Source organism: Dendroctonus ponderosae, unplaced genomic scaffold, assembly GCF_020466585.1.
Source record: "Dendroctonus ponderosae isolate FM_Combo_2020 unplaced genomic scaffold, Dpon_F_20191213v2 Dpon_F_20191213_9, whole genome shotgun sequence".
NCBI classification, from domain to species: Eukaryota; Metazoa; Arthropoda; class Insecta; order Coleoptera; family Curculionidae; genus Dendroctonus; species Dendroctonus ponderosae.
The window spans coordinates 2,301,095-2,315,808 of NW_026019116.1; the positions used below are offsets into that span (position 1 = coordinate 2,301,095).

At 33.7% G+C, this 14,714-nt stretch overlaps 1 protein-coding gene and 2 long non-coding RNA genes across 3 annotated transcripts in view; 2 read left to right on the forward strand and 1 right to left on the reverse strand.

Annotated features, from left to right (window-relative positions):
• The first annotated feature begins 1,251 nt into the window (after window positions 1-1,251).
• On the forward strand, window positions 1,252-5,487 carry LOC109539935. The gene is made up of 5 exons (XR_002172150.2): window positions 1,252-1,370; window positions 1,641-1,741; window positions 1,803-2,055; window positions 5,130-5,236; window positions 5,299-5,487. It is a non-coding gene; the product is annotated as an uncharacterized LOC109539935 (long non-coding RNA).
• Window positions 5,488-6,950: 1,463 nt separating this feature from the next.
• On the forward strand, window positions 6,951-7,813 carry LOC109539940. The gene is made up of 3 exons (XR_002172151.2): window positions 6,951-7,199; window positions 7,508-7,612; window positions 7,674-7,813. It is a non-coding gene; the product is annotated as an uncharacterized LOC109539940 (long non-coding RNA).
• A 5,358-nt stretch (window positions 7,814-13,171) lies between these two features.
• Window positions 13,172-14,714, reverse strand: part of LOC109539920 (facilitated trehalose transporter Tret1) — a gene marked incomplete in the record, with an annotated part of 9,664 nt that continues 8,121 nt past the window's right edge. The window contains 2 exon segments of the mRNA XM_048669699.1: window positions 13,172-14,269; window positions 14,324-14,714. Coding sequence (XP_048525656.1) covers window positions 13,391-14,269; window positions 14,324-14,714 — 1,270 coding nt within the window.

Sequence of the window (14,714 nt, forward strand, 5' to 3'; positions counted from 1 at the left end):
TAAAAATTATGTGTGTTTTTGCTAATATTATTGGCTTGTTGCTGTATATTTGCTTATTCGATTGTTGTATACAACACAAGGCAACGAGTAAATTTCGCATTTAAATCTGCAGTTTTAAACGTGTTTTTCAGTCGCTTTTGTGCACCATTTTCACTCTCCAGGTCGACTTAGCCAACGGGCCTTAATTTTGCACTTGAGTTAGTTTTACGGTTCAATTTTGGGCAAAGCACATGAATCAGAGAAGCCTAGTTAACATGTTTTGCAAGCCCCATGAACATTTTTATTTTAAATGGAAAATTAAGACGACAATGGCTTTACCATTGTATGCACTTAATTCAAAAATGCGTAGTTTCTTCAATTGCATTCAAAACTGCATATTGTTTGGGTTTATTTATGTTTTAAGGAACAATACACAGTGATTGTGAAATTTACAGCTCATTCCACCTTGTGGCCGTTGTTTATCAATGTTATTGTCAATCCTTGCGCGCTGTAAAAACACCATAAAATTTACTGAGGACATTAAACGATTTAATATCTTTTGCAGTAGCAACTCATTTATTAAGAGAAATTTACATTTTTTTTAAATTTCAATTGGCTCAAAAGCTGTAGAACTAGGATTGCAAACGTTTGATTTAATGTTTATTTTATTATTATATTTTTAACGTTGAACTAAATCTTTCGGTTCTTGCTGTTGCTATCTGAGACAATGAAATATTTTTTTATATTAGAATATATTTGAAACTGAGGTCAACTAAAGGTTACCCACATATAGGTGGATTTCCTGAGAAAATCTTGTTGTTGAAATTTGCTTATGGTAATTTTAGTTGACAAAGTTGAACCAGACGTTCTACGAATACGCGAGAGATAATTAAACATCGTTGTTAATTGAAAATCAACAAAGATTTTCAGGGAGGTCTCACAGTTGCTTCTTTAATCAGTTGTTTGTACTTGGATTATGTGATAATTTTTGCCTGTTTGGAAAAACCGATGGAAATGAGGGTTGGATAATACTATTTTAAAAAGAACATACAATAGCTAAAACGCAGAATATATTTATTTAGACTAATATTAGCTTATTGGCTCTTAAGGAGCGACCCAGTTCTTTATCGGGGTTTAAACCGTTTAATTGAAGTGAATCTGGCCGTTGAATCTTAATTAACTGGCAATTATCAGTCCGGTCCTGCTTTACTTCGCAAAACACTTATGTGGCAACATTCATTCAGTGTAATTGATTTGAAAAAATATAAATAAAGAGACACTGATGCGATTTTTCAAAACAAGTCGAAGTTCGAAGTCATCAGCATCACGAAAACTTAAATCAGTCAACATGAAATTTTTGGCTATCTTCGCTTTGGTTTTGTGCGTATGCGGTAAGTACCAGTTATTTTTTACTAGTTTTTAAATTTTTTATAGCCAAACTGTACATTTTTGGCTTCGTTTAATTACCAATGGTAACTTGAAACTTTAAAGTTCTTCGAGCTTTTAGGGCCCTCATGGAAAATAATGATATTTTGCAAGGCGCTGGTGCTGAATTATTTTCCACGAAGGTCTAAAAGCGCGAAAAGCCCAGCGGTTTCAAGCAAAGATCGCGAAATCCAGACTCTTTTCATCAGAGTAACTTAAGCTGATTTTCCTTCAAGCTTTGGCTTTTGCCGTCCCTCAAAAGCTGGTTGGCAGTGAAAAATGCACCAGAGGCCCTGGCTATTGGTGTAAGGACAGACAGACTGCCGAAGAATGTAAAGTGAGTTTTTATATTCGCATTTATCGTCAATTTGGTGTTAATTTTCCACTGATGTTTGCAGGCCGTTCAACATTGTGAAACCAAAGTATGGAATAAAAACTAATTCAGGCAGCTGAATGGTTAATCGTCAACATAATCGCAAGACCGAAATTAAATGCCATAAAATGCAGTGAATTTTGTGAGTTTTATTATACATTGTTTTGGTGTGGTTAATATACATAATGGAACTTTCGAATCGATTTTTATTATTAGTGCCCCATTAGTTTAAGTTATAGTGAATTAGCATTACGCTCATGCTGTTATTGTAGAGACCGGTAATAGGGTGTTTTCACTTTTTTTTTAAATGTTGATATATCATATCATATAATTGAATCCATATCATCGGTTGCCTATCCCGATTGTGACGTAGCAGGTCATATCAACAAAGTGTCTCGTGTTTATTTTGTTGCTTTCGCAGCTTTGTTTTATTATTTAAGTTATTGTGATTATCAATATTTTATTGATTATTATTATTATCTAGCATAATCGAAAAGAGCGACATGTATGGATCGCAAAATAAGTGGTGTTTTGTGCCAGGATGCAAGAATACTTCAATAAGTGCTCCAAACAAACTCTTTCCAACCGTTCCTCATGATTATGCACGTAAAGTTTTATGGTTCAAAGCAGCTCGACGTGATGTTCCTAAATCAAAATCAATGTTTTCTTGTTGCGAGGATCATTTTAATGAAAGTACGAACAAAAAGCTGATGATGTGGCAGACAGAATATGCCTTCGATCGTACTTTGTGTTCTGGGCAAATTCTACCTTGTATAGTGCACAAAGAACCCTCGCGTTTCAATTCCACATATCCGATATGGGGCACACCATATTGTTCTCCCGATGCCCAAAATACAAATTCAAGAGTTCATTTTACTTTTAAAGCAGCTATGTGTATAGGTTAGGTTAAGTTAAATAAGTGAAATTCTATATATTATTTACCTAATTTAAACCAATACTGATATATGAATTTAGAGATTTTTACTTACGCTGCTGCTTTGACACCCTTAAATTTTTTAGTTTAACACAAACTATAAATTATTTAAATCCACAAAATAATTAATGAAACACAATACACAGAACGTAAACAATCCGCCATTTATATGACCAGAGACGTCACAACCAATAGGATTGCGTTTTAAAGATTCATGAATAATTTGAATTTTAGCCGAATTTGTTTATTAAATATTTAACAAAATAGCAATAATAAAACTTTTTATAGCTGAAAAAATCCTGGAAACTCCCAGAAATTTGATATTAAAGTGAAGTTGAAAAATTCGTGTTTTTGATAGGCCAATCGCCTCGCCTTAGTAACTGAAAACATTCGGAACACTCCCAGAAATTTCCTAATCAGATGAGTTTTTCCCAACTTAAAGCAGCCGACTTTCTCTTTCACTCGACAACCATAACATCACTCGATGTTATGGGTGGCAATTAGAAATTTAGGTTTTTTTTTACGAATTTTTGAAAAATTCGTGTTTTCCGATAGTTCCGATTTAATATCTTGAAAAATCCTGAAAACTCCAAGACATTTTCCATTAAATTGAGATTTTCTGCGTTGCAAGCCGCAGATTTTCTCTTTCGAGTGATATTCTGGGCAGGGTTGAGATATTTTTGGTTTTTACTTGGCAAATCTTTTTTATATCGGTCTATCTATAGCAACGGCCAATAGCTTCCCATTAGTAGCTGAGAACGTCCTGAAAACTCCCAGAAATTTCCTAATCAAGTGAGTTTTTCTTTACTTAAAACAGCCGATTTTCTCTTTCGATTCATGTTTTGGGCCGCATTCAGGAATTTGTTGTTTTTTTTGGTGAATTTTTGAAAAATCCGTGTTGTCCAACGAACTGAAGTATCTGACAAAATCCTGAATACTCCCAGAAATTTCCTAGTAAAGTGCGGTTTTCCTCATTTAAAGCCGAATGAGTCGAATGATAGTCTGGATAATATTTAAGCTTAACAATTTTTTTAAAGCTAGTCTATCTACACCAACGGCCAAAAGCTTCCCCTTAGTAACTGAAAACATCCTGGAAACATCTAGAAATTTCCAATTAAAGTCAGTTTTCCGTCACATAAAGCAGCGGATTTTCGCTTTGGAGTTATATTATGGGCCGGATTGACGGATTTTTGCTTTTTTCCTGGTACATTTTTTTAAAAATCCGTGTTGTCCAACGACCAATCGCTTCGATTTACTATCTGAAAAAATCTTGAAAACTCCCAGAAATTTCGTATTAAAGTGAGGTTTTCCTCATTTAAAGCCGCAGATTTTCTCTTTCGAGCGATATTCTGGGCAGACTTGAAGGGTTTTTGGTTTTTCCTTGACAGTTTTTTTTAATAGCTCGTCTATCTGTACCAACGGCCAATCACTTCCCTTTAGTAACTGAAAATATCCTGGAAACCCGCAAAAATTTCCTAGTCAAGTGAGTTCCTCCCTTAAAGCACTTGATTTTCTCTTTAGAGTGATGTTATCGGTCGCATTCAGGAATTTTTGGTTTTTCCTTGGCGAATTTTTGAAAAATTCGTGTATCAAACGGTCAGTCGACTCGCCTTAATTTAAACGAATCAACATCGGATGTAAATAAGTTTGACTAGATCTTCTTATTTGCGCGTAAGAAATTTGTGGTTAAGCGTTGTACCGTTTTCTCAGGTACACCCTGTATAGTATACTATAAAAAAATTAACGCACTTTTGAGACAGGAAACATTTATTTAGCATAATATTAACTAATTTGTTGTTAAGCAGCGGCCCAGTTCTTTATCTGGTTTTTAAACCGTTTAATTGAAGTGAACCTGGCCGTTGCATCTCCATTTATCTGGCAATTACCAGTCCGGTCCTGATTTACCTCGCAAAAGACTTAAGCGGCAGCATTAATTTAGTGTAATTGATTTGAAAAAATATAAATAAAGGGACACTGATGTGGATTTTTCAAAACAACATTGTCTTCGACGTACTCAGCATCGCGAAAATTTACCAGTCAACATGAAATTTTTGACTATTTTCGCTTTGGTTTTGTGCGTATGCGGTAAGTGCCAGTTAAGTTTTTTAATTTAAATGTTTTAATTTTCCATATTAAAACTTTGCGACTCGACCGTGCAAATTTTGGCTCTGTTTATTGACCAATAGTAACTTATTTATTTTTATTAGTTATTGACTAGAAGATAGAATAGAAGCTGGTGGGTTTTTCGAGCATCAACCGTCGCAAACCACCTCTGAAGATGCAAGCCACTCGTGCTTGAGAAATGTCAGCAAGAAATGCTTTTATACGTCGGGCTAAAAGCTCGAAAAACCCACCAGTTTCAAGTCGCAATAGCCAAACTTCTTTCATGACAGTAACCTAAGCTGATTTTTCTTCAAGCATTGGCGTTTGCCGTCCCTCAGCAGCAAAAGCAGGGTGGCAGTGAAAGATGCACCAGAGGCCCAAGCTATTGGTGCAAGGACAAACAGACTGCCGAAGAGTGCAAAGTGAGTTTTTCTAATTGCATTCGTCGTCAATTTGATGCTAATTTTCCACTGATGTTTGTTAGGCCGTTCATCATTGTGAAACCAAAGTATGGAATAAAAACGAATTCAGGTATTAACCAGCAACTTCAGAGAATGGTTAATTGACAACATAATCGCAAGATCAGAAAGTAAATGCCATAAAATGCGGTGGATTTTGTGAGTTTTATTATACATTGTTCTGGTGTGGTTAATATACGTAATATGGAACCTTCCAATCGATTTTTATTATAAACGTTCCATTACTTTAAGTTGGAATAGTTTAAACAGTGAATTTTGGAGCGACAAAATGGTTGATAGTACCTTACCTTTTCATATATTTATATTTTTTTTGATAAGATGAAATAAGTACTGTGGTTTTTTGGGAAAATTTCAGAGTTCTTGGCAAGTTTCAACTTTCTACCGGCTCTAGATTGAAAAATACGAATTTTTAAATACAAACTCGCCATTGAGAAAAATCTTTCATTTTTATCCCGCCATTTGCGTTTCCTAAAAATTGAAATTTTCTGAAAATTTTGCAAAAATTTTAGCTATATATAAGTTCTACAGGGTGATAAAATGTTAATCTGCTAGCGGTTCTATTTTGAAAGTTACGAATGTTTTGCCAAAAATCAGGATTTACCGCAGTTTTTGTAGAAGTTTCAGATTCTTCAGGCAGGTTTGAGTTTAACTCTCACTCGCCCTAGGTGACAAATTACGAAATTTACTAAAAATGGCGCGTAGCTGAGAAAAAATAATTACTTTTTGACCGTTATTTACAAGCTTGCCAAAAATCAGATTTAACTGTGATGCTAGTGCAAATTTAACCATTTTTACCTTTAAGTAAATCCTATTGGGTGAGCAAGTTATAACTTTCTAGCGGATCTAGATTGAATAGTACGAATTTTCAAATAAGAAGGCGCATTTTAAAAAATCCTTCATTAGGAAGTTAAAAGGAAGGAAGTTAAGCGCATTTAAAAAATCCTTCATTTAACCCGTCATTATCAGAGTTGCAAAAAATCATAATCCTTGAGATTTGAAAGGAAATTTCAGGATTCGCAGCTCCATGTAGGTTCTATAGAGTGAGCAAATTTCAACTTTCTACGCGGTCTAGAAGGAAAGTTCACTGGAAACCCGCGGGAAGGAAATTTCTAAAATATTTCATTTTAAATGCATTTTTTCCAGATTATCAAAAAAAAATATATTACAGTTTGAAAAACTCTACTTTTTCATTAATTAAAACTTTTCCACTTATTATTTTCATAAAAATGTGTGAACATTTCAATCGGTTCAAAAGCTGAAGAAGTAAAACTCAATTTTCATTCATAATCTTTATTTTACTATTATTATTCTAGAATTTTTAATTGAAAGCAATAATTTTCAACGTTGAACTGAATCTTTGAGCTCTTGCTGTTACCATGTGAAATATTGTATTGTTTTGATATATTGGAAAATGAGGTCAACTAAAGGCTCCCTACAAACAGACAGAATTCCCAAGAAAATCTTGTTTATGGTAATTAAACATCGATGTTAATTGAAAACAAACAAAGATTTCCAGGGGGGTCTCACAGTTGCTTCTTTAACCAGTTGTTTGTACTTTGATTCTGTGATTATTTTTGCGAGTTTGGATACATTTATTTAGTATATTAACTAATTTTCTTTTAAGCAGCATTCCAGTTCTTCATCTGGTTTTGAAACCGTTTAATTTAAATGAATCTGACCGCTCGAAACTGGCCCTGCTTTACTTCGAAAAACGGTCCTGCTTTACTTCGCAAAACACTTATATGACAACATTCGTTTAGCCTATATTGAACTTATAGTTGATATCAAAAAATATATAGAAAGAGATGCTGATGTGGTTTTTCCGAAACAACAGCAGCATCACGCAAACCTAAACCAGCCAATATGAAATTTTTTGCTCTCTTCGCTTTGGTATTGTGCGTATGCGGTAAGTACCAGTTAATTATTTTTAATATATTTTTTTGAATTTTTCATACTAAAAGTTTGCAACTCGATAGTGCAATTTTTGGCAGCGTTTATTGAACAGCAGTAACTTGAAACTGATCAGTTTTTCGCGTTTTTAGGTCTTCGTGGAAAATAATTCTTTCCGGAAGCTTCGTAAGGCATTCGTGCTTCATCTGCTGCTAAATTATTTCCCACGAGGGCCTAAAAGCCCGAAAAACATATCACTTTCAAGCAACGGTCGTGAAACCCAATCTCTTTTCATCTAGTAACTGAAGTTGATTTTTGTTCAAGCTTTGGCTTTTGCCGCCCCGCAAAAGCTAGCTGACAGTAAAAAATGCAAAGACGATTGTTGTAAGGCCCGACAAAGTTTTTGCTGAATTTGCTGAGGAATGCAAAGTGAGTTTTTATAGTCGCATTCGTCGTCAATTTGATGTAAATTTTCCTCTGATGTTTGCAGGCCGTTCAATACAACAAGTTTATGCCATACTTAGGTTCAACACAATCGCAAGACCGATAATAAAACCCATAAAATGCTGTAAATTTTGTGAGTTTTATTGTACATTGTTATGGTGTGGTTAATATACATAATGAAACTTTTTAATCGATTTTTATTATAAATGACGCATTGTTTTAAGTTATAGTGAATTCTGGAGAGACAAAATGGTTGATTTTACTTAACCTTCCTCATTGTGTACCTTTTTATATATTTTTTGATAGCGATATTAGTACCACCAGTATACCAGTATAAACCCACGGGATAGTAATTTCTAATACATTTAATGTTAGACACCAAATGTTTCCAAATTCTTTTAACAAAAAAAAAGATACACTAACAGGTAAAAATGTTTATGTTAATTGAAACTCATTCAAACATTTAACTATCTGTTTACCTACATTTTATCCTGATATTGATGATTAATGACCTTTTCCCACTCTTAGTTTTCATAGGAATATGTACAAACTAGATAAATAAAAGTGTAGTTGATCGTTTATTCGTAAAAAAGGTTCTATTAAAATTATTAAATATTTTTCAATTTAAAGAACGTTTCGCCTTTTCTATATAACTTTTAAAGAAATTAACTCTTTTGGATTCCTGATTTATCCACTTTTTATGTAACACCTCGTGTTCCATTTTCACCAACGAAAATACGCCTGGAACACACAAGATGCTTAAAAGGTTCAAACATTATCCAATTGAGTTATAAATATTGCTTTGTAATTAATAACTGAATATTTTAAAAATGTTAAATCAAATAACGTGAATTTTACATCGCAATCAACATGTAATTTGAGATAATGATTGTTTTGCCAACATTTACAACGAATCCGTGCTTTTCGTCTGTTAACATCAAGCTATGAAAGGACATTGTGTTAATGTTTTAAAATCGCTATCTTCAATGGCAAATGAAAAGTAGAGCATGTTTGTATTTTGTCTACAGAATCTTAGTATGTATTTATAATGCGAAACGCTCCAAAAATGAAATGAATCACAATTTATATCTTTTACTCTGATGTCAAAAGTTCAATTGATTTTATTAATTTTTATGTGTAATTTTTATTATATTTTAAAATTGATAGTAAGTCACAATTAGGAGGCATTTAGATCTCTTCCTAATACTGATTTTAGGTTTAATATTTCTCACTGTCTGATTGTTTCTCTCGTTCTTTGACTGTTATCTGAATATCTTCAAAGGAAAATAAACTTCGAGTAAGCAAAAAATGCTTTTATAAGCTCATAAGCTCTTCAAACACTTGTTTTTTTTACACACAACGTTTCGCTTTTTAGATATTCTAATTAGCTTCATTTTTCCAGAAGCGCATTTTAATGTCACTTCATTTTTTTCTTAGTTTTAGTAAAACTCTTTTTGGCTTACATTTTAGAAAATTTCGCCAATTTTATATGTTACTAGAACATTGTCTTAATTTTCTTCGCGTTTTTCACTTGCTTCATCATATTATTCAATCCCGCTTATTCCGGAAAATGTGTTTTTGAATTGCGGATTATAAGCTCGGTATAATTTCTTAGAAAATTATCGTAACTTCTTATTTTTTGCAATTCTCATGGAACAAGAGAGCAATATTTCTATCGCCAAAAGGTTTTAATTAATTAAACATTAATGTATCTTATTATTATACGGAACCAACAAATTGTCTTTTTATAACCCTTTTAGTTTTAAAATTATTAAACGTTTTCCTTTATGTTGCGAACAAACATCAATTAAAATGAATGAAGATAACATATTGAATAACAACAACACAACAACAAAGAAACACGTTACAGGTGGATTATTCAGAATGTTTAAATATTATAAACAACTTCTTTATAGCGAATGTGTTTGACTGTATTTATGAAGAATGGCAACAATTGCTAGCAAATTTATAGATATAATTTATCCCGTCGTACATCAGAACTAGTCGACCAACTGAATATCTGCCTTTAATCGCGCAATTGGCCAATTTATTCCAGTTTGAAACGGGTTTGTGCAAAAAAAATAATTTTTAGATAAATGATTAATAGACGAACGAAATTTTAGCAACATTTGTACATTTTAAAATATTATAAATACACCGTTTCTACTGAATGTGCCGTACTCAGTCTCTAGCCAATGGGAACAGATAGATCCACTCGTATATAGAATCTTAGCAATATTTAATTATCTGAAGTGATTCTAAAGAGTGTTTTCTGAAAAATGCTAATTTTGAAATGAATGTCAAGAAATATTGAACATTGCAAACAAAACTCCTGCGTAAACACCTTACATATAAAATGCCTGTCGATTCGAACTTCAGTCGATTAAAACAATTCGTTTTATTTTCCAGTTTTCGCCCTGAATTTTCTTCAACATCAATTTAAAATATTTTAAACTAAATCTTTCTATTGAGAAAGTACCGTATTAAGCCTTTCAATAATGACAACAGATATGAACATTTATCCCCTCGTATACAGAACGTAGTTGACCAAAGAAGTCACTGTCTTTATGCGTGCGGTCGATCATAATATTCCAGTTTGTTTAGGGTAAGTGCTTCGTTCGGGTACCTATTTAGTTCGTTAGTAGTTAGTTAGATCGATTTAGGGATGTGCAACAAATACTTTTCTGGAACTTTAAGACTGAGTTATCATCGGTTCTGGTCGATCTCCATATAAAATCCCCTAAAAAAGTTAACTTTTACCCACTAAAATTAATAAATGTGCAGCAGCGGCAAACTTTGTCAATCTATTTGATATTTTTTCGCTATGGCAGTACATCTTTTCCAAATGCATTTTAAAATATTATATATAACGCTTATTTATTAAGAATGTTCTTAATTAAAACTAGTCAATGCGAACAGATAGAGTCTTTAGCAATAATACTGATCCCCCTCGTTCATACAATGTAGTCGACCAGATGAATACTACAAAGTGTCTTTATACGGACGGATTGCCAATTTTTTCGCGTTTTACACGGGATTTGGAGGAATCACTTCGAAACTTATTGAAGCACAGACCAATAAATAATTGCAAAACTGGCAAACGTTTTGTGCTGGCTTTGTTTAAGACGGTGAAACAAATATTAGCAATACTTCAATTTCCGAAATGAAAGTTCCTTTGCGTGAATATTAATACTCAATAGTTTATTATATTTTTTCTTTCCTGGGTTTCAGTCAAAATGTGAAATAAAAATGTTCATATCTTTTATTTCATATTACGTTTCGGCGAGACAACAGCGCCATAAACATGGCCTAAAACTTAACCAGATTTAAAATTTAAAACAAACCCTTAATTGGGAAACTTTAGATTATTTATAATAATTCTCTCTAAGTCTATTTATAACTGTGTATATTTGCCTGACTGTATTTCAACTTAATTGAAAAGAAATTTCTGGGTTTCAGTGAATTTTATTGTTTATCATTTAAAATGTTACAAATACGTTTCGGTGTTTTTTTCCATCATCATCAGTTTGTCTACAATATACATTCACAGTCGTCATCGTAAAACAAGAGCTCTGTTAAAATATACATACTAAAATACAAATTACAAACATATTAAAATCGTTTGAATCTCTTGAGATTACAGGTGATGAGTCGGGCCAATCATGTTCGGGAAAGACTAGAATTTATTGTTTAGAGATTTAAATTTTATTTACATGTATGGCTGTTTCTACCTTCACATTTGGCAAACCATTGAAAAATCTTTACTTGGTCCAATATCGAGCGAAAACCAATATCATTTGGTCTGCATTTCTTCAATATACCAGGTGTTCATATTTTATGTCGTTGGTTTAATTAGTGTATATAGGTGTTCGTTTAATTAGTGTATGATATGTAGAGCTAAGATCTGATCTAAAATTCACTGCATTATGATGTTTTTTTAATTTGTATCATTTGATGGATTCTTCTCTTATTATAATTGTCTTCATTGATTAATATTTTTGTGTTATCAAAATCAAAACTATGTAACATTTCTTGCGCATATTGTGCTAATGCTGTTCCATTTTCGTTAACTTTCTTAAGCTATGTTTATGTTCGTATATTCTTTTCTTTAAATATTGTCCTGTTTGACCTATGTATGCGCTGTCACAGTTCAAACAGTCAATCTTGTATATTACATTAGTTGTGTTTAACTTATCACTTTTAGGCTTAAATTTTTGAAACATTCTTTTGTTAAGCTGTTTTCAGTTTTTTCTGCTATAGTGATATTATGCGGTTTTAAAATATTTTTTATTTTTGTGTTAATTTCTGATAATAATTAACCATATATTCCAGAAATTAACACAAAAATAAAAAAAAATCTTTTAAAACCGCATAATATCACTATAACAGAAAAAACTGAAAACAACTTAGTATTAAGTTTTTAATTAATTAGTATTTGTAACATTTTAAATGATAAACAATGAAATTGACTGGAACCCAGGAATTTGTTTTCTATTTATAACTCTAAATCTCTCTAAGTTTCATTATAATAAAAAATCTAATGTTTCCCAATTATGGGTTTGTTTCAGATTTTAAATCTGATGATGGCGCTGTGTCTCGCCGAAACGTAATATGAATTAAACGATATGAACATTTTTATTTCACAGTTTGACTAAAACCCAGGACAGAAAAAATATCATAACAATTACATGCAGTCAGGAAAATAAATAAAAAATCAATAGTTTATTTCCTTCTTTTGTCGAACTCCACATAACTTCAGTTTAAGCAGAAGGTTGTAAGCGCAACTTGCACTTTTACCATCAAATCTATTAATTCTGCAGTGGCTGCAAATTTTGAATATTTACTTCATGTCCTTCTGCTACCGAGATAATGTTTTTCCAAATATATTCATAAATGTTATAAACAGAGCGCCTGAATTGACAATCTGCTTCACCAATCTTTATATCAATGCGAACAGATAGAGTCACTTTAGCAATATAATTTAACCCCTCGTACATAGAATGTAGTCGACCAGGTGAATAATCGCTTTCATACGCCTGCCAATTTATTAGGGTTTCAATGGGGGCTACAGATGGTACAAAGGTAATTGCAAAGCAGCAAGTGTTGTGTGCTTCAGCTCTACTAGTTCTGTTTAATGCTGTTGAATAAGACTTTAAAATATTTCTTTCGAGACTCTTATAACAAAGGTTGTTAAATTGTTGGCTCACATTTAGGAACCCTGGAGTCGATGTGAAAATGTTCAAATTGTTGATGAAATTTTGTGTTTTGTGTGCTCCTAAGGCAAATCAAAGTATTTCAAATAGAGCATTCGATCCACAAGGTGCTTTGCTATCTTTTCCGACTTTGACCATAGATAGAGCTTTGTTCTTATAGTCTTTCTCCCCTTCGTACGTACAAGGTAGTCGACTATATAAGTAACTGCCTTGAAGTTTTGCTCATACATTTTGAGACGAGAAGAAATTTACAAAAGTGGTAAGTGTTTCAATCTCTTCAATCTTCGCTATTGTATTCAAATCAAATGCTGGACACACAAGAGAAAATGGAGAAACATGAAGATATTTTATTGCCATGACAATTTGTTTATATAACCACGTTTTTAATTAATATCACCTTGATTTGAAGAAACTTTGGTTAAGCACCTTAGCTTAAGTTGGCAAAGTTACCTATTATCCATTTGTTTGCAGTTGCGTACACTGAGCAACCACAACAATATTTCCTATTATTTTAAATTGCTTATTGCTATAAGAATTGAATTATTATTCTTCAGCTCACTAGTGCCGTACGCACAAATTTATCACTATCCACTTGCTTCTTGTTATGCCCTTTGAGCATCAGCTGAATCTCTTCCAAGGTCTTTCCTTTGGTTTCCGGTACGTAGAGGTAAATAAGTATCACTCCTAGGAAGCTGGAAGCACTGAACACATAAAACGGTACATGGATGCCGTAATTTTCCACTAGAACCGAGTAGACGTGAATGGAACTGATGGCTGGAAGGACGTAGAAAAGGTCAGCAATGGTCATTCCCATAGCTTTAACTTTGGAGGAAAAAATCTCCGCTGTTACCACAATGGGGACGATTCCCAGTCCTAGTTTAAATGTCGCTGCATAAGACATGATGCAGACTATAGGGATCCAGCTGATGGACTGGACGTCATGGCCAGTGTTTTTCAAGTGGAAGTAAATCGTCATTATCAAAAGAGCTGTTCCGGTTAACAGTCCTGAAGTGATCAGCAGGAATTTCCTTCCAAATCGATCCATGATCATGGACGCCAAGGTGACGGCCGTCAGCATAATAATTGCAAAGAAAATAGCTGATATAGCAGTGCTCACATAGATCGATCCAGCTTCTGCAAGAATCGAGTGGAAATTCATCAGGATCACGCTAATTCCTGCAAAGTGCTGAGTGCAGTTCAGCACCAGCATCACAAACAACGCATAGCGATTGCTTCGGATCAAAATCATGTCCTGCAGCCTGCCCTTTTCGCTCTTCTGCCTCTCTATGCCGATTTTGATTTCTTCGATTTCCTTGTCGATGTTCGAACTGTTCGATCTCAATCTCGCCAGAGCTTTATGGGCTTTTTCATCGCGATTCGTATACACATAAAAATATGGAGACTCGGGCATGAAAGGGAATATTAAAACCTAAAAAATCACTTTTGGAGTAGCAAGTTAGTGGCGCATGCTAAGCGAACAAACCTGCAGAGAAGTCAACACAATCCCCATGCATGGAACCACATAGAAGGGTAGCAAAGCTCCAGCGGCGTAAACGAGCACAAACCCCAGCAACATCATGGTGTAAATGGAGGCTGATAGAAACCCTCTAATCCGAGGTTCCGCTATTTCCGCTATATACATGGGGGCTCCGATAAAGACCATATTTCCAGCCATCCCGCTGAAGAATCGGGCTACGTAAACCACGTGCAGGCTGTAGGTGCAGAGGATCATTATCCAGCACAAACATCCCACGAAGGAGGAAATTATCATTGACAGTTTACGGCCGCAGCGATTCACCACGAATATTGAAGCTGGCAATCCTGCAACACCACCAAACAGGAAAATGGTTTCCAGAAATTCGCCCTGGTGAAGG